Source organism: Rattus norvegicus, chromosome 2 (assembly GCF_021556685.1).
Source record: "Rattus norvegicus strain SHRSP/BbbUtx chromosome 2, alternate assembly SHRSP_T2T, whole genome shotgun sequence".
NCBI lineage: Eukaryota > Metazoa > Chordata > Mammalia > Rodentia > Muridae > Rattus > Rattus norvegicus.
This window is the reverse complement of record NC_141535.1, coordinates 244458418-244476550: the sequence shown is the minus strand read 5'-3', so window position 1 is coordinate 244476550 and position 18133 is coordinate 244458418. Positions and strand designations below refer to the sequence as shown.

The 18133-nt window shown below is 43.6% G+C and overlaps 2 protein-coding genes across 15 annotated transcripts in view; one reads left to right on the top strand and one right to left on the bottom strand.

The window, feature by feature from the left end:
• Positions 1 to 18133, top strand: part of St6galnac3 (ST6 N-acetylgalactosaminide alpha-2,6-sialyltransferase 3) — a 519650-nt gene that overhangs the window by 492099 nt on the left and 9418 nt on the right.
• LOC147996628 (uncharacterized) overlaps positions 1407 to 18133 on the bottom strand; it is a 29682-nt gene continuing 12955 nt past the window's right edge. For 2 of the 10 annotated variants that reach the window (XR_015672714.1, XR_015672704.1), the window contains exons 3-5: positions 6863 to 6992; positions 3004 to 3254; positions 1911 to 2322 (exon numbers count right to left, since the gene is read on the bottom strand). Coding sequence is in view for 4 of the 10 variants with exons in the window: in XM_087638339.1 (XP_087494465.1) it covers positions 4232 to 4325; positions 6863 to 6992 (224 nt within the window). In the remaining 6 variants the exon portion in view is untranslated. Of the gene's footprint in view, positions 2323 to 3003; positions 4326 to 6862; positions 6993 to 11841; positions 13161 to 18133 lie in introns of those variants that run through there. The other 8 variants (XR_015672711.1, XM_087638339.1, XM_087638336.1 and 5 more) reach the window with 6 other exon arrangements.

Here is an 18133-nt window from a genome sequence, read left to right as displayed (position 1 = left end):
TGATCAAGGAAAGTACCTCAAGAGGGATTCCAGAGATGCATGGACACTGCACCTTCTGTTGGAAGGGAGGGGACCACTGCTTCTTCCTCTGTGTAGGGGGTAGGGGGTGCGTCCCTCCTTGGCATGTTGCACATTTCTTACTCTGTGATGTGGCAGAAATTAGAAGCAAAGAAGTATGTTCTTGGGGATTCTTGATTCTAGGATGCACACAGAAGGATTTCTGCCCAGTGTAGACACCTTAGGCACCAAGCACGCAGGGCCTTCCCTGACTACAGTGGCTGTCCTTGTTAGCAGCAAGCTAAGCCATCAAACATGGAACCCACTTCAACTAGAGCACAGAGAAGACTTCCAAGGAAGAATTCTCTCCTCTAAACTCTGGCCCAGCAGGCATCTCAAGAATGGAAAAGGAGGTGGGACTTTTTAAAGAACCGATCCCCTAAGCTGGTGTGGTGAAACGCCCTGGACAAATGACTTGGCTCTCTTTCTTCCTGCTTGCTTGCGTGTGTGTTTTGAGACAGAGTCCCACACCATCCAGACAGGCCCGAATTCCCTGTGTTGTAGAGGCTGGCTTTAAATCCTTTACCCGTCTGCCTTTACCCCTGAATGCTGGTTATGCAGCCTTGTGCTCGGTAAATCAAGTAATTTGACGAATGCAAGTTCATTAACTTTGATTAAATTCAGGCAGGCTCCTGGGTCCCTGGCCTGGAACCTGGACCATAGCTCGTGCTTTCTGATGCTAATGCTGTCCATTGTTTGGAAGAAAGCTGTTTGTGACCGTTAGTGTCAGGCATGAGGAGCACAGAGCCTCATCTTCAGGTCAGAGATAGAAATTCTTATTGCCCAAATTCTCAGGGATCACTTGTTCCTCTGACACTTTCGGACTGACTTTTCCTTCCTTTTAGTGAACCCCTAAAACAATTTTAAAAGTCAAAGGAAGTGAGGGTGTAGCTTGGCTTTTACCACTCAAGGAGATTCTGCTTTGAAATAACCTCTTCTGGGAGGCTATTGAGCGGTGTTAACTGGGAAGATGACAGCACCTTAGGCCCCACCTCAGAAGGAAGTGGTTGTAATTTTATCTGTTTTAAATATAGAAAGGGCAAACCTGCTTTGTTTTTTTAAAATTTCCTTTCCATGTGTTTGATCACCTTGAGGCTGGCAGAGACCAGCTTCTGCAGTACTGAACCAGTATGAATGAGGCTTGTGTCACCTACCCCTGGGTCAAACAGTCTACATCAGTCCATGGAACTTTTGTTTAGGTTTTCACTCGTTTTAAAGTTATTTCTAAGTGTCCCTTTTTCATCTTGAAAGAACGCTAGAACTCCAGAAGCTTTACGTCAAGTGCAGATTCAAGTAACTGAAGGAAAAGCCTAGCTAACTTGAGTTCTGGTTCTGACAGGAAGCCAGGAGACAGTGAATCTTTTAATTTCTCTTCAAGGAAAGGGAAGCGGCCGGAGAAGCACTTTGATTCCTCAGATACGCTCTGACACGGCTGCAGACTTCCCTTCTACCTCTTAAAAGTCATGCAGAGACCCGTATATTGATGAGGACTGTTGGCGAGGAGAGCTAGATGAGAAAGCCAAGGCCTCCTGTTAATTACCTTATCAGGTTAGCAGGGAGCAGAAGCCCATGCCTGGGGTGCAGAAAGGTGGTTAGCAATCAGAACACGGAAGCCTCTGTTTAGGAAGGGCATGATTTTAAGATGAGTTGAAGGGTAAGTTGGAGAAAAGCTATGTTTTTAAGTCCAGGCATGAAAGCGGGATTGGATCAAAGAGCGACTGCCAATAAGCTGCGGATTTGTGGGGAGAGAAGCCCCTTGTCAGTCCTGGTGTGTTTGATGCACTCCTTAGTATTGGAAAAGATCTGAGCGGTCAAGCAGGCTAGCCTCGGTTTTTCATATACTTCCTTCGGTTGACACAAACCAAAGATGGGGATTTATTAAAAAGCTATAAAAATCAAATGGCTGGGGAGGAAGCCAGGGAGAAGAGCGTGCCTGGGAGCCTCACCTTTATTTAGGTGAGGACTTGCCTTTCTTTTGTGGCTGACATGTGAATCCACAAGGTAGTTGTGTGAACACAACCGCAGCTGTGGAATTTGGAATGAAGTCACAAATACAAGTGCACACTCACAACTCTGACACCAACTGCTGTGAGCCACAGTTATCGAGGAAGGCACAGGACACTTAGCGAGGAAGGCACAGGACACTTAGCGAGGAAGGCATGGTGTTGGCTGCTTTTCTCATTACCAGGACTACATGCCTGACAAGAAGCAGCTAAGAGTTGGAGCTCCTGGTCTGCTCTAGCTCACCGTCTGAGGGGATGTGATCTGTGAAGAGAAGACATGGTGATAGCCATGGCAGAATCTTGAGACTTCTTCTTCCTCATATCTCAGCATCCCAGAAAGCAGAGATGGGTGAGGACGTGAAGGCGGGGTATAAACCACAAGGCTAGTGTCCCAGAGATCCACGCCTACAGTTAGGCCTTAGCTCCCAAAGGCTCTACAGCGACACAAACCAGCTCCAACCAGCTGGGAAGCAAGAGTCCAAATGCACGAGTACGTAGGGGATGTTTTACATCCAAAGAAGACTTTGAAATACCCAAGCCAAATTTTGTTTTTAGATTAAATATTAATTTATATATTAGTTAAATTATATATATGTATATGTAAATTAAGTGTTAGTGTATATGGGGTCATCATGGAGGTTCTGGGGATCGAACTCAATTCATTACGCTTGCATGGCAGCACCCTTCCCCTCTGGCCCATCTTCCTGGTTGATCCTGAAGTCACGTTGTGTCATCGTTTGTCCCAGAATCCTCCCTACTTGGACAGGACAATTAAAGGTGATGAAGGCCCACATTTCCAGGCCCAGGGGGTGCCTCTCCTTAAAGTAGCAGTGATAAGGGTTTTTTATTGCTACCCAGACAAAAAGCCTTTAGAAAATTAAGTGTTTATGTATGAACCATTTCTCTGCTAAACAGCCCAGGTCGAGAGCCTGCAGGTACGTACCGAGGGATCCTGGCTGGAGATGCGTGGAGACCAGAGGAAGCTGCTGGTGATTTGTAGCATAGTTTATAACACAGTTGAACACTCAAGGTGCATCCATCATCCCCCAGTTTTAATTATTTTTATTCTTAGTCATATGTTGTTTACATTGGTTCTCAATTCTGAATTAATGAGGAATTTAATGAGGAAGAAAAAACATAATTCTGCCAATTTTCTTCTGGATATTTTTCTCAAGATCCATAAATTTCATTCCTCTGTGGGGGGAAAATAGCAACACAAAACATTAAGATATCACTAATATTTCAAAAGAGAATGTAAGGAAGAAAAATAAATCATTGCTTCTTGTGCATCTAGTTCCTAACCAGAAGTCTGTAATGGAAATGCACCCTGTTGGCACTTTGAGGTCCACTTCAGATAGGTGACAGAGCTCTGATAGGATTTTTAATGCCTGGACATGGCCACACGGGTCCCCATGAGCCTGACACACTCCCTCTTTCTCTTTCTGGTGTTCGCAGTAAACTCTTAGGTTGTAGCTCAGCCCTTACTTCCTGTTGGAGGAGAAATCACCATCTGCGTTTTCCCACCCAGGGTCTCCCACGGTTGTGCATCCCCACAGCACCTGCAGGGGAAGCCCTCTTGGATAGTCTCTCTTTGAAAGCAATCTTCACATCTGTCGCCCTGATGTGAACGGAGTTGGGGTCAGCAGAACTTGCTCTCCCAGAGACAGTGCAGCATCCCACAAACACCAGACACTCCACACACGTTTCTCAAGGGAAGGCAGAATAGGAACTTAATAGATGAGAGACAGGTAAGGTCGTTCCAGGAGGGGACATGCATACCAGTACAGAATCGAAAGACAGGCTGCATGCAAACCTCTGTCTAAACAGCAAAAAGTGGATCCAATTTACTATGGAAAAGAACACTGGTGCATTCCTTTCATGAGAGGTGGCCTAAAGGGATACCCAGCATCCTTAGTTGCTCCTACTCCCATGGGTCAGATACCACACACCTTCCAGCTCCACAAACACACTCATCTTCTCACACTTTCGGTGTGAAACCTGGCATCTATGCAGCGATACTGCTGTCTTCCAGAGATGGCTGTCTTTTGACTGTGTCCTCTTGTGCTAAAAGGGGAGAGAGGCCTGGTGTGTCTTTTCACAAGGGGAGTAATGCCATCAGGAGGTACCCTTCTTCAGCTAAAGCTAATCATCCATGGAAGGGTGCACTTTCTTCATCGTTTCCAGCCCAGCACACTGTGGCTGAGGGTTTCGCAGATGAGTGTTGGGAACTGCAGTTGATCCTTTGCTGCAGTCTGTAGTGGGTGCCTGGGAAAGAGGTCAGTGGTAAAGGAGGTGGCCAGGTAGATCACCGCCATCCATCCCTGCCATTTCTGGGGTTCGGCAGTTCATTTAAGAGTGAGGTCATTCCGCCAAGGATTGTCAGATGCTCTAAAATCCTAACGGAACATTGCTGGCCAGATGCTTCCTGGAGATCTTCCCCCAAATTAAATAGCCCCAACCCAAGCCTCATAGTTCTTTGCCTTTACCCACAAGACCACCTCGAGACCACAAGACGCCACAAGACCGAGGTTGACACACTCGGGCTATCAAGAACAGTTAGTAAAAAGTGAAACTACAGAAGCCAAAGTTAGTCTATTTAAGGTCTTGGATCCTGAAACCTAGACCATAGGACTAGGTCTTTGGTGGATTGGGTCTTCCCATTTTGGCAGGCATTAGGGCCTAGGTTCTAAGTGGCTGGTTGGTTCTAAGGTCATAATGGTATCTTTAACATGGTGTTCATTGTGCTAAGATCTTGCAACTATTACATTTACCACAGTTTCCATGGGCATCTCAAGGAAGGGAGTCATAGAGTTACCTTGGCACTAATAACTTTCTCTCCATTTCTTATAGTTAAGTTGGCAGTTGAGCAAGCAGAATCCTTTAGTGAGGGCTAGGAGAAAAAGGATTCATGGACCCGCCATGGCTGTAAGTAGATCAGTTAACAAAGGGAACCAGGAAACTAGGGGTTGGTGCCAGTTATCAAGATTTGTAGCATCTCTTTCCTCTTTCCTTAACTTCTGATGATGGCTAAACATTTTCTAACCACCCCCAAGAACTAGTTGTCATAGAAGCAACAAGTTCCTTCCAGTGTCATGGAAGAGGCATAGTCCAGTCCTCTGAGATTCCGAGGAACAACCCTTGCTAATGAGTCTACCTGAGCTTCCAGACGACAGGAAATGGACAGCCCAGGTCCGTGTCTGCTTTAGCACTGAGTTCCTTGAAGTTAAACACCCCAACAATTAGGGCTGAAGTTTCACCTGAGCAGAGCCCAAGCTGCCTGCCCCCAACAACAGGGGAATGAGGATAGGGACAGCTCACAGTGCTTGCAGAAACCCAGAATCTAGATTCACATGCACCCTGCACTCTTCTCCATTATAGATGAATACCTGCGCTATAACATACACAAGGACACAAAGGAGTGAGGTTTCCTCCAGGGGAAACTATTCCAAAGATGCATACCAAGTTAAGCCATTAGTGTAAGCAAGCCAGGTAGTTCCTGGGGTCTTGAAATATAGTTGACTACCCCTCCTGGGGCTAACCTGCTGTACATGGCCCCAGGTATCTGCATCGAAGACTTACGTATGGCATATCTTAATAACATTAACCAGAGATCCTTTCCTCGGAAGCTCCCTGGGGTGAGCTCAGATTGGTCCCACTTCAGATTATCATGACTGGGAGCGGAGCTTACCATGTGATTAGTTCTCATCCCAACATAAAATGGGGTTTGAGGGTCCAGGCATAGCCAGTAGTCTTTACCTACGTCTGGTTGAGAATGCTTCAGGAACTGATCTACTTCTTCTAGCATGCAGAACACTGAGGGGCTGGCTTCTCTTCACTCCTGCATTTTTACCCTTGCAGAAATTCCTGGACAGTATGGAATTTTGGGATTTGCCACCTTAGTGGGCTTGTACTCTGTGGGCAACCAAGATGAGACAGTTTGGGCCACTGGGCACAATGTCCACGGGTGAAGATTTCCTTTGGATATCAGAGGAAGTTAGAGTAAGCCTTACAGCCTCTTCTCACTATGGTGATTACTCTAGGTGTAAGATTTGCAGTCACCCTGAAAGACGGGTTGGGCCTCGGTGGTTGATTAGCTGATAAGCTCTCCGGGTGCAGCCTTTCCTAATTCCCATACCTGGGGTCTTGGCTTATGGGGGTTCATGGGCCTTTCCCACGGAAAGACAAAGATGGGAAAACAGGACAGCCACAGTCATGGGGCAATGTCAATAGTACCCTTAGTTGGAGGACCTGGTGATGACCTGTATCTGTCCTTGTCCTCGATTGCCGCCTTTGGCTGGGTATGGTGTATTCACAGGGTGACAACCTTCGCTGTATAGTGGTGGTAAGGATCACAGAATCGATGCTGGCTCTAGGCTCCGGGTGAGGATCCTCTTTAAGCACACAGGTTCTGCCTATCTATTTACTTCCTGAGTATAGTTTGGGCATTGGAGCAGTTTGGGTTCAGACACGGTAACCAGATCTGGAATGACCCACCGGTACTAGGGCTATCTTCTGGGTGGCTAAATGTGCTGCCCTGTTTCCTTGGGCCCCCTGGGATCCCCCTTGGATGCCCTTTGCAGTAAAGAGCAGCTCTGTGGCCTGTAGCAGGGCTAAGATTTATCCTTTGTTTTTAACTTTCTTTTGGACTGAGATAAGGAGCTTCCTCTCCCTATAAAAGGACCTGTGACATGGGTTGTGGCGAATGCATACCGACCATCAGTGTACATGGGGATAGCTTTTTCTCTTCCCCCAGCAAAGCACCGAGGTTAACACCAGGAGCTCAATCCTTTGTGCTAACATACCTTGATAAGGGAGTGGGTCCATAAGGTTCTGTCCAAGGTGACCACTGCAGCCCCAGAATGCCTGAGTCTATTTTGAACAGAATGTCTCCTACAGAGTATAGTACCTCTTTCAGTTTTTTCAGTAGGATGCCTGTAAGGTGGGGACACACAGATTAGTCACTTTCAGGCAATCATGGAAGGGATGTGCTGGGTTATCTTCTTCTGGAAGTAGGTCGGCTGGGTTGATGGCTATAGTTTCACAGAACTGAATATGGGGTTGGTCTAGAACTGATTGATAATGAATTACATAGGTGTTAGATGTCTATTCCCCTGGGGTACCCCTCAGAAGGTCTTTACAGAGTGTGGGGTGAGTAGGAACCTGTTACTGTCCCCAAATCAGTTTGTCAGCCTCTTTTACTAGCGTGGGTATAGTAGCAACTGCACACAAGCAAGCTGGCCAACCAGCAGAAACAGGATCAAGTCTTTTCCATAGGTGGGCCTCTGGCTTCTATGGTTCCATTGCCTGAGTGAAATAAACCCTTTTTGTGATATCCTAGGCTTCACACACATCTACGCAGAAGGCCTTGGAGACATCCAGGAGGGTTAGGTAGGACCAGTGCAGAGATAAGGGTCTTCTTCAAAGCCCCAAAGGCCCTGCTTGGACTCAGCCTATTTTAGCAGCTGGTACTAGTATACAATGCCTTAGCTAGCTACTCAAACATGGGTATCAGTAAGTGGCAATTATCCAACCACCTCCAGAAATTTCCATACCTGTTTCTTTGTCTTAAGCATAGGGATCCATAGGCTCAATGATACTGGCTCTGGGTGAGCCTCCCCTCCTTCTAAGCTGTACCCCCAGGTAGGTGGCATGGGATACACAGAGGTGAGCCTTCTTGACTGACACCTAATATTTTAGGGCCTGTTGTGCCTCTAAGTTGGTGGGTTTCTTATATTTCTCCTCTATGAAGCTATGTTTAAGTCATCCTCATATTGTAATAGGGTGCTCTCTGGATACATATGGGAAGCCAGGAGATCAGTATGCAAGGCTGACTGGGAGAGTTTTAACCTGATACATATCAGTTGGCCCTTAAATCATCCCTTGGGATATGTTTAATTCAGGGACAAAAGTGGGTTGGCTTATGAGTGTTAATAGAAGGCATCTTTTAAATCTAGAACTGTGTACACTTGTTTGTCTGGTGGCAGGAGACTCGGGAAGATGTAGGAACCATGCACGAGATGGATGGTATCTACTCTCTTGTTGACCTTTCTGAGATTCTGCACTGATTGGTGGCCCTGAGTGACAAGCTTTATCAAGGGAAGCACGAGGACTTTCCAAAGGGATGGAAAGGGACAAGCTCCTGCTTCCCACAGCATGTTAATGTATCTACCAATCCCCTGCTTGGCTTCCTGGCTAATACTTTCAATTGGGAGACAGTTGGTTCTCAAAAGGTGGCTAATGGATTCTTCTTAGCCCAGATCCCAGGGTAGCACTGTTGCAAATCCTGTAAATGTCTGAAGTCTGCCCATCACTTCCAGGTACTGGGTTGCTTAGAGGCCGTGTTCCTCCATCTGTGGGGAGGTCACAAGAATACAGGTAGAGCTAAGTAGAATTCAAAGTAAGATAGGTGGTAGCCTCCCCAAAGTAGGAATGCCAAAAGTTTTTGGAACAAGTCTTTAAATTAGGAGATGGAGCAGTCTGTCATGACTAAGGGATGCGTCACAGTACCTTGTGTGAAGTCTACTGTCTTCCAGGTTAAGAGGGCAGTCTGTGTGGTACCATTGAAAATAGGTGATTTTTTTAAAAAGTGGAACAGCATAGTAACTGAGGTTTGTCTGTAGGACCATTTCTGGTCACCACTATGTGAAAAGACCTTCATGAAACCTCACTGGACCTAGATTTCTCATGTAAACATAAAATTCCTGGTTTCTCCCATGGTCAGGTGAGGCTCAAGCAGTTTAGTAGGTGAGGTGTTTTAAATATATGTTGAAATTATGCCAACTGATGAATTGTCTGAAGAACAGTATTCCATGACTGGGTAGTGAGCATAAAAATAGACAGCTATAGCTTGAATTAAACATACAGATTTCTTTCACCTCAAGTGGACAAGTATCAGTCACTTGACTTAGAAAAATACTGGAACACTTATATCCTCATTTAGAAATAATCTTTTAAATATATCTTGCACCTAATCAGAGAACAGGAGTGGTAATGGACAATATCAACTGAATTTTCAGTTTACCCACAAATGTGGAGGACCGTTTATTAAGACATTCCTGGTCCAGGTGGTACCCTCAGGACTGATCCTGTGTTAACCTGGAATTCAACAGATTTTTCTACCTGTAATGTTACCCTGAGCACCTGGAAGCTGGATGAAGTGGAGCTCTTGTCCTGTCAGTTCACCCAAATTAGGGATGGGTTGTCCTCCTTCTCTCTTGCCATTTGACCATTTTGCTTTTCCAGTATCCTTCTTGCTTGTAAGTAAGTGTGTTGGCCCATCTCTAGCCTCATCTTTTCCTGGATTTCTGCCTTCTCTCTGGGATTTATTATTGGTCTGCCTGCATGCCACCATTATTGCTTGGGTCAATCTTTTATTCTACTTTCTTCTACAGAGTCATGGTTATTATAAACCTTTGAACCAATCTCCAATAATTGAGACCTATTAAGAACCTCAAACCAGTCTAACTTGCTGAGGGGCTCCAGGAAACAGCAGGCAGTTCATGTGGCTCGTATATTATCTTGCTCACCTTAGACAGACTGGAGCATTTTCTAGAAGCCTGTATCTGAGATGTTTTGTCTGGCAGAGATCCCCTGCCATCTCCTCCTCCAAGGGTGACTTTCTGATTCCCAAACTAGGTTCTGCCCCGTTACTCAGCTGTGAAAAAGAGGAAGCTAGAGCTGTTGGCAGTCATCCCAGGTTGGGTGGTGGGTGTTAAAGACCGTCTGGAGAAGGCCAGTGAAAGCCTGAGATTTTTCAGAGCATGGTGGGTTCTGAGTTTTCCAATTATACCAGTTGAGAAGAAGACATAAACCATGAAAGAGGAAAGGCCAGAACCCCTAGGTTGTGGGTCCACTAGAGGTATCTCCCTTAAGGGGAGCGCAGGATTACCTTTGCCCCAGGGAAATTCCATTCAGGAATTCCTTAGTCAGAGCCAATCTATGTATGTGAAGAGAAGGGGAGGTTGAGATACAAGAAACTACTTCTTTTCTACTACCTTCCCATGCCTCAGCACAGCCAGACAAACTATTTCCCCCTCATCGGGTCAGCCAAGGAGGTCTCATGGTACATACAAAAGGGAAAAGTTAGCCTTTTCTGGCATATAGAGAGAACATGTCAAGGTTTGGGATTTTCTGGGCCACCTGCTCAAAATCAGAAGAGATTTTAAGCTAAGGTGGTGGTCTAGCTCCAGAGGAAGACATTGGACAATGTAGGAAAAGTTGTTCGTTGAAGCCCAGGGAATCCATTTACAGTGTTCTAGAAAGCTTGAACTGGCTTTCTGATCCAAAGACTTGTCACTGGGCCACCTGACTCCAAAAGAGGGCCAGTCTACTTCACAAAAGGTCCAGTTTCCCAGACAAGAGTCAGAGGCCATATTCATTCTTCTTCAAGTGTTTTAACATATACTTCAATGGTGTCTTGGGACTTCTCACTTCCCTCCTATGGAAGATCCTTTTCTTCTAGCCAACAGAATTGGCAAAACCAAAACAAACAAACAAACAAAAAAACAAAAAACCAAACCAGCCAAACAAACAAAACCACCACAGAGGCACACATTGAATGACAACAACAAAGAAACCAGGGATGGCCATGATGCAAACTACACACCAGGGGATCTGGTGATGTCTTGCATGAATCCGTGACACGGGAATATGGTCACCTCCAACCTTTCTTAAGTGACCTATGTAGAAAGCTCTGTAAACCGTCACCCCCTGAGGGTACTAATCCAGGAAATCTGCTTTCAGTAGATTCCTGTTTAGGATGGGAAGCATCGGGAGCCTCTGGTTCAACAGGAACAGAGGTTGGAGTAGTTCCTGGGGCCCTGGAACATCTCGGGGTCCACACTCCCTAGGAACTGTCTGTTCTCTGCACTTTTGGCTCAGAGGATCTTAGGCCCCCACTGTCCTCACAGCTCAGTTTATGGGAATCTCGCCGGGGCCTCCAGAATATTGCAAGGTAAATCCATTAGAGAACACATGGACACTCTTAAAGCCTAATATAAAGTCCATTGATGGCTGGCAGCTGCATGGGAAACTTGCCCAATCTTTCACCAGTCCTTGCCTTTTCTGCACAAAAACAAACAAATAAACAAACACCACACACATTTTGATTGATACACTTTGGTTAGTGAGAACAGTTATCGAGAACTGAAACTACAGAAGCCCAAAAGCAACAAATACTGACTGGTTTTGTGTCAACCTGATACAAACTAGAGTCATCAGAGAGAAAGGACCCTCAGTTGAGGAAATGCCTCTATGAGATCCAGCTGTGAGACATTTGCTCAATTAGGAATCAGCCCAGCACATCGTGAGTGGTACCAACCCTTGGTGGTCCTGGGTTCTGTGAGAAAGCAGGCTAAGCAAGCCAGGAAACATCATCCCTCCAAGGCCTCTCCATCAGCTCCTGTCTCCAGGATCCTGCCTTGTTTTGAGTTCCTGTCCTGACTTCCTTCAGTAATGAACAACAATTTGGAAGTGTAGGCCAAATAAAATCTTTTCTCCCCAACTTGCTTTTTGGTCATAGTGTTTTTTCACAGCAATAGAAACCCTTTATTAGGACACAAGGGTAGACCATTTAAGCACTTTCCTGGATCTTGGAAATATGTACTAGGTTTTTGGTGGATTAGGTCTTTGTTCCCATCTTGGTGGGTGTTAGGGCCTATGTGCTGGGATCTAAGGTCAGGAAGGTGCTTCTACCATGGCATCAGTTGTGCTAAGGTCTTGGGTCCTGTTCCAAATGGAATCCCAGAAATCAGCATTTCAGACCGAAAGAACATTCATGGCTGAGTAAGAACAAAATAAACTTTTAATTTCTGAGATGAATGAACAGGGTAATTTTTGTGAGTGGTATCTGCTGTTTCCACAGCAGTCATAAATCATCTTCAAGTGGTACCATCTTACTTTTAAATGTACATTTAGGAAACAATGCGCAATTCCTTATTGTGCTTCATTTGTACAGTGTGCCTACAGGCACTGCTACTCAGTGCTCCCCTAATTCTGTGTAGTCCACATGTCTACTGATGAGCATGGACATTATGAATTATCAGATCAGGGGGGAGTATGCTTCATACTCCCCCTTCATAGTCCCCTTCTGAGATTTACTACTGCTTTCTTCATTTACCTGTGACCTGTTCATCATCACTTCCCATCCTGGGATTTGTTTTACCTGCTATATTCACTTAGGAATTACCAACCAGGAGATGATGTCTTTATCCAGTTGAAAGGTTGACATCCTACTACAAATGATTCCAGCCTAAGCTAAGAAGTCTGCTGCCTGATTTGTAGTAAAAGCTTACCACCTGAGAATATGCTGGGCTTATCTGTGGATGGAGGGCACAGATGTCCAATGCTAACAGCAAACCCCTTGCCTTTCCCATGAATCAGGACTGTGGAACCATGTATGAGACTGTGCAAGTTACAGATAGCTGACACCCTCATATCTAGACAAAGATAGCTTCATGGTAGCAGATTGGATCCCAGGGTACTGCTGAAGGAAGTCAGCTTTCTTGCCAAGACTCTTTATTGTTGATTTCCTTTACTATGTTCCTTTGAGAGGAATGGAGGAAAGAATTCTTTGAATAATACTTTGAATAATCTGTATTCTGTCAGCTATTTCTTCTTCCTAGGAAAATATCTGGAAAGGTCCCGTTATTTATCCTGTCAGAATAGTATATTGGAGAGAACTGAGGTTCAATCATGTTAAAACAAGACATGAAATACTGATTAATCAGTATTTTCTTTAAAAAATTCTACCGTTGCTCCTGAGTAACAGACAGGCAACAGCATGCTCTCCATTACAGGAAGGGCCTTGAACTTGTTCAGGTTTAATAAACTACAGAAGAGATGTTTTATGCCTTTGAAATATTAGCTTTGAGTGCCCTAGCTTGGCTTTCATTAGTTCATGGGAGAAATAAGAAGTAGAACCGAGGCCACAGAGTTAGTCAAAGGCCACTCTGGAGCTCCTTATGACGTGAAGCAACTCCATCCACTTCTTCCTTCCATCCTCACATGCGCCTCTGACGCTTGTTCCATTCCTCCATACACATTCCCCATGGAAGACCAAGGTGTCCGCTGCAGCTGTAGTCTGGCTGAATGTGATGAGTCCTAGGGTTATATTCAGAGCTCAGACAGTAATTCAACATTGCTCAAGCATGAGTGGCTTCAGAAGGCCTTGCAAAGAAAGGATGACCAACATAGGCTGGGATCTCAAAGGTGGCAGAGGGACCAGAATCAGGCAGGATGGAAACTGTTAACAAGGAGAACCCAGCCTTTTAGAATCAGAGTATCCTAAAGCAGAAGGTGTGTGTGTGTGTGTGTGTGTGTGTGTGTGTGTGTGTGTGTGTGCGCGCGCGCGCGCGCGCCTGCTGTTTTCTTTTTTTTTAATAAGTTTATTTTTCTTGGACATTTTATGTATTTACATTTGAAATGTTATCCCATTTCCCATAGCCCCTCCCCTCCCCTCTGCTTCTATGAGGATGTTCCCACTCCCACCCATCCACCCACTCCAACCTCAACGCCCTGGCATTACCCTACATCGAGGAAACAAGCCTTCAGAGGACCAAGGGGTTTTCCTCCCATTGATGCTGGGCAATGCCATCCTCTGCCACACATGTGACTGGAGCCATGGGTTCCTCCATGTGTACTCATTGGTTGGTGGTTTAGTCCCTGGGAGCTCTGGTGGGGTCTGGTTGGTTGATATTGTTGTTCTTCCTATGATGTTGCAAACCCCTTTTGCTCCTTCAGTCTTTTCTCTAACTCCTCCACTGGGGTCCCCTTGTTCAATCCAATGGTTAGCTGCAAGCATCCTCATCTGTATCAGTAGGGCTCTGGTAGAGCCTCTGAGGAGACACCCATATCTGGCCCCTGTCAGCAAGCACTTCTTGGCATCAGCAATAGTCACTGGGTTTGGTGGCTGCATATGGGATGGATCCCCAGGTGGGGTAGTCTCTGGATGACCTTTCCTTCAGGCCCTGCTCCACTCTTTGTCCCTGTATTTCCTCCCATGAGTATTTTGTTCTCTCTTCTAAGAAGGAATGAAGCTGTTACAACCACTATGGAAATCAGTCTGGAGGTTCCTCAGAAAATTGGACATTGTACTACCTGAGGACCCAGTTATACTGCTCCTGGGCATATACCCAAGGGTTGCTCCAACATATAACAAGGGCACATGCTCCACTATGTTCATCGCAACCTTATTTATAATAGCCAGAAGCTGGAAAGAACCCAGATGCCCTTCAACAGAGGAATGGATACAGAAAATGTGGTACATCTACACAATGGAATATTACTCAGCTATCAAAAACAACGACTTTATGAAATTCATAGGCAAATGGATGGAACTGGAAAATATCATCCTGAGTGAGGTAACCCAATCACAGAAAAACACACATGGTATGCACTCACTGATTTTATCATGATTTCTCAGTAATTCAGTTTGAGGTCAGGGATGGTGATTCCCCCTGAAGTTCATTTGTTGTTGAGAACAGTTTTCCCTATCCTGGAGTTTTTGCTTTTCCAAATGAATCAGCAAATTGCTCTTTTTAACTCTATGACGAATTGAGTTGGGATTTTGATGGGGATTGCTTTGAATCTGTATATTTCTTTTGGCAAGATGGCCATTTTTACTATATCAATCCTGTCAATCCATGAGCATGGGGGAAATCTTTCCATCTTCCGAGATCTTCGATTTCTTTCTTCAGAGACTTGAAATTCCTGTAATACAAATCTTTCATTTGCTTGGTTAGAGTCACACCAAGGTATTTTATATTATTTGTGGCTATTGTGAAGGCTTTCACTTCCCTAATTTTTTTCTTAGCCTGTTTATCTTTTGAGTAGGCTACTGATTTGTTTGAGTTAATTTCATATCAAGCCACTTTGTTGAAATTGTTTATCAGCTGTAGGAGTTAGTTCTCTGGTGGAATTTTTGTGGTTGCTTACGTATACTATCATATATGCAAATAGTGATATTTTGACTTCTTCCTTTCCAATTTGTATCCCTTTGATTTTTTTTTTATCTGATTACTCTGGCTCGGACTTTAAACACTATATTGAATAGGTGGGGAGAGCATGGGCAGCCTTGTCTAGTCCCTGATTTTACTGGGATTGCTTCACTAAATGCTTTACATTTCTCTCCATTTAGTTTAGTGTTGGCTACTGTTTTGCTGTATATGGCTTTTTACTATATTTAGGTAGGGACCTTGAATTCCTGATCTTTCCAAGACTTTTAATATGAACGGGTGTTGAATTTCGTCAAATGATTTCTCGGCATTTAATGAGATGATCATGTGTTCTTTTTTCTTTGACTTTGTTTATATAGTGGATTACATTGATGGAGTTCCATATATTGAACCATCCTTGCATCCCTGGGAAGAAGCCTACTTGATGATGGTGAATGGTCATATGTTCTTGGATTCAATTTGCGAGAATTGTATTGAGTATTTTTGCATTGATATTCACGAGGGAAATCGGTCTGAAGTTCTCTCTCTTTATAGGGACTTTGTGTGGCTTAGGTATAAGAGTAATTGTGGCTTCAAAGAATGACTTGGGTAGTGTTCTTTCTGTTTGTGGAATAGTTTGAAGAGAATTGGTACTAGGTCTTCTTTTATTAGACCTAATTGGTACTAGATTGGTATTAGATTTTTCAGTTTTGTTGAATAGGCTTTAGTAGTAGGATCTGATAATTTTTTTAACTCAATTTCTGTTGTTATATCTTTCTTTTCATTTCTGTTTCTGTTAATTTGGATACCATCTCTCTGCCCTCTCATTGGTCTGGCTGAGGGTTTATCTATTTTGTTGATTTTTCTCAAAGAACCAACTCCCAATTTGTTGATTCTTTGTATACTTCTTTTTGTTTCTACTTGTTTGATTTTAGCTATGTGTTTGAATAATTTCTGCCATCTACTCTTCTTGTGTGAATTTGCTTCTTCTTGTTCTAGAGCTTTCAGGTGTGCTGTCAAGCAGTTAGTGTATGATCTCTCCAATTTCTTTTTAGAGGCACCCAGAGCTATGAGTTTTCCTCTTAGCACTGCTTTCATTGTATCCCATAAGTTTGGGTATGTTGTGCCTTCATTTTCATTAAATTCTAAAGTCTTTAATTTCTTTCTTGACCAAGTTGTCATTGAGTAGAGTGTTGTTCAGCTTTCATGTGTCTATGGGCTATCTGTCATTTTTGTTGTTATTGAAGACCAGCCTAAATCCATTGGCAATCTGATAGAACGCATGGGATTATTTCAATCTCTTTTTATCTATTGAGGCCTGTTTTGTGACCGATATGGTCAGTTTTGGAGAAGGTACCATGATGTGCTGAGAAAAAGGTATATTCTTTTGTTTTAGGATGAAATGTTCTATAGACAGCTGTTAAATCCATTTGGTTCATAACTTTTGTTAGTTTCACTGTGTCTTCATTTAGTTTCCGCTTCCATGATCTGTCCATTGATGAGAGTGGGGTATTGAAGTCTCCTACTAGTATTGTGCATGGTGTAATGTATGCTTTGAGCTTTAGTAAAGTCTATTTTATGAATGTGGGTGCCCTTGCATTTGGAGCATAGACGTTCAGAATTGAGAGCTCATCTTGGTAGATTTTTCCTTTGATGAGTATAAAGTTTCCTTCTTTATCTTTTTTGATAACTTTTGGTCGAAAGTTGACTTTATTTGATATTAGAATGGCTACTCCAGCTTGTTTCTTGCAGCCATTTTCTTAAAAATATTTTCCCGGCCTATTACTCTTAGGTAGTGTCTGTCTTTGTCACTGAAGTATGTTTCTTATACGCAGCAAAATGCTGGGTCCTGTTTATGTATCCAGTCTGTTGGTCTATGTCTTTTTATTGGGGAATTGAGTCCATTGATGTTACGAGATATTAAGAAATAGTGATTGTTTCCTCTTATTTTTGTTGTTAGAGGTAGAATTATGTTTTCTTACTTTTTCTAGGGTGAAGTTTCTGTCCTTGTGTTGGGCTTTACCATTTATTATCCTCTGTAGGGCTTGATTTGTAGATAGATATGTGTAAATTTGTTTTTGTCATGGAATATCTTGGTTTCTCCATCTACGATAGCTGAGAATTTTTCTAGATATAGTAGCCTGGACTCGCGTTTGTGTTCTCTTAGGTTCTGTTTGACATCTCTTCAGGGTCTTCTAGCTTTCATAGTCTTTATTGAGAAGTCTGGTATAATTCTGATAGGTCTGCCTTTATATGTTACTTGTCCTTTTTTCCTTACTGCTTTTAATATTCTTTCTTTATTTTGTGTATTTGGTGTTTTGACTATTATGTGAAGGGATGAATTTTTCTTGTGGTCCAATCTGTTTGGAGTTCTGTAGGCTTCTTGTATATTCATGGGCATCTCTTCCTTTAGGTTAGGGAAGTTTTCTTCTTTAATTTTGTTGAAGATATTTACTGGCCCATTAAGTTGGGAGTCCTCCTTCTCTTCTATACCTATTATTCTTAGGTTTGATCTTCTCGTTGTGTCCTGGATTTCCTGAGTTTTGGGTTAGGAGCTTTTTGTTTTTTGCATTTTCTTTGACTATTGTGTCAATGTTTTCTATGGAATCTTCTGCCCCTGAGATTCTCTCTTCAATCTCTTGTATTCTGTTGGTGATTCTTGTGTCTATGACTCCTGATCTCTCTCCTAAGTTTTCTATCTCCAAGGTTGTCTCCCTTTGTGATTTCTTTATTATTTCTATTTCCATTTTTAGATCCTGGTTGGTTTTGTTCAATTCACTCACCTGTTTGGTTGTGTTTTCCTGTAATTCTTTAAAGGATTTTTGTGTTTTCTCTTCAAGGGCTTCTACTTGTTTACCTGTGTTGTCCTGTATTTCTTTAAGGGAGTTGTCCTTCCTAAAGTGCTCTATCATCATCATCACGCAATGTGATTTTTAAATCCAAATCTTGCCTTTCTGGTATGTTGAGATATCCAGTATTTGATGTGGAGGGAGAACTGGGTTCTGATGATGCCAAGTAGCCTTGGTTTCTGTTACTTAGTTTCCTGTGCTTGCTTCTCACCATCTGGTTATCTCTGATGTTATTTGGTCTTGCTGTCTCTGACTAGAATTTGTTTCTCCTGTGGGCCTGTAACCCTGTGAC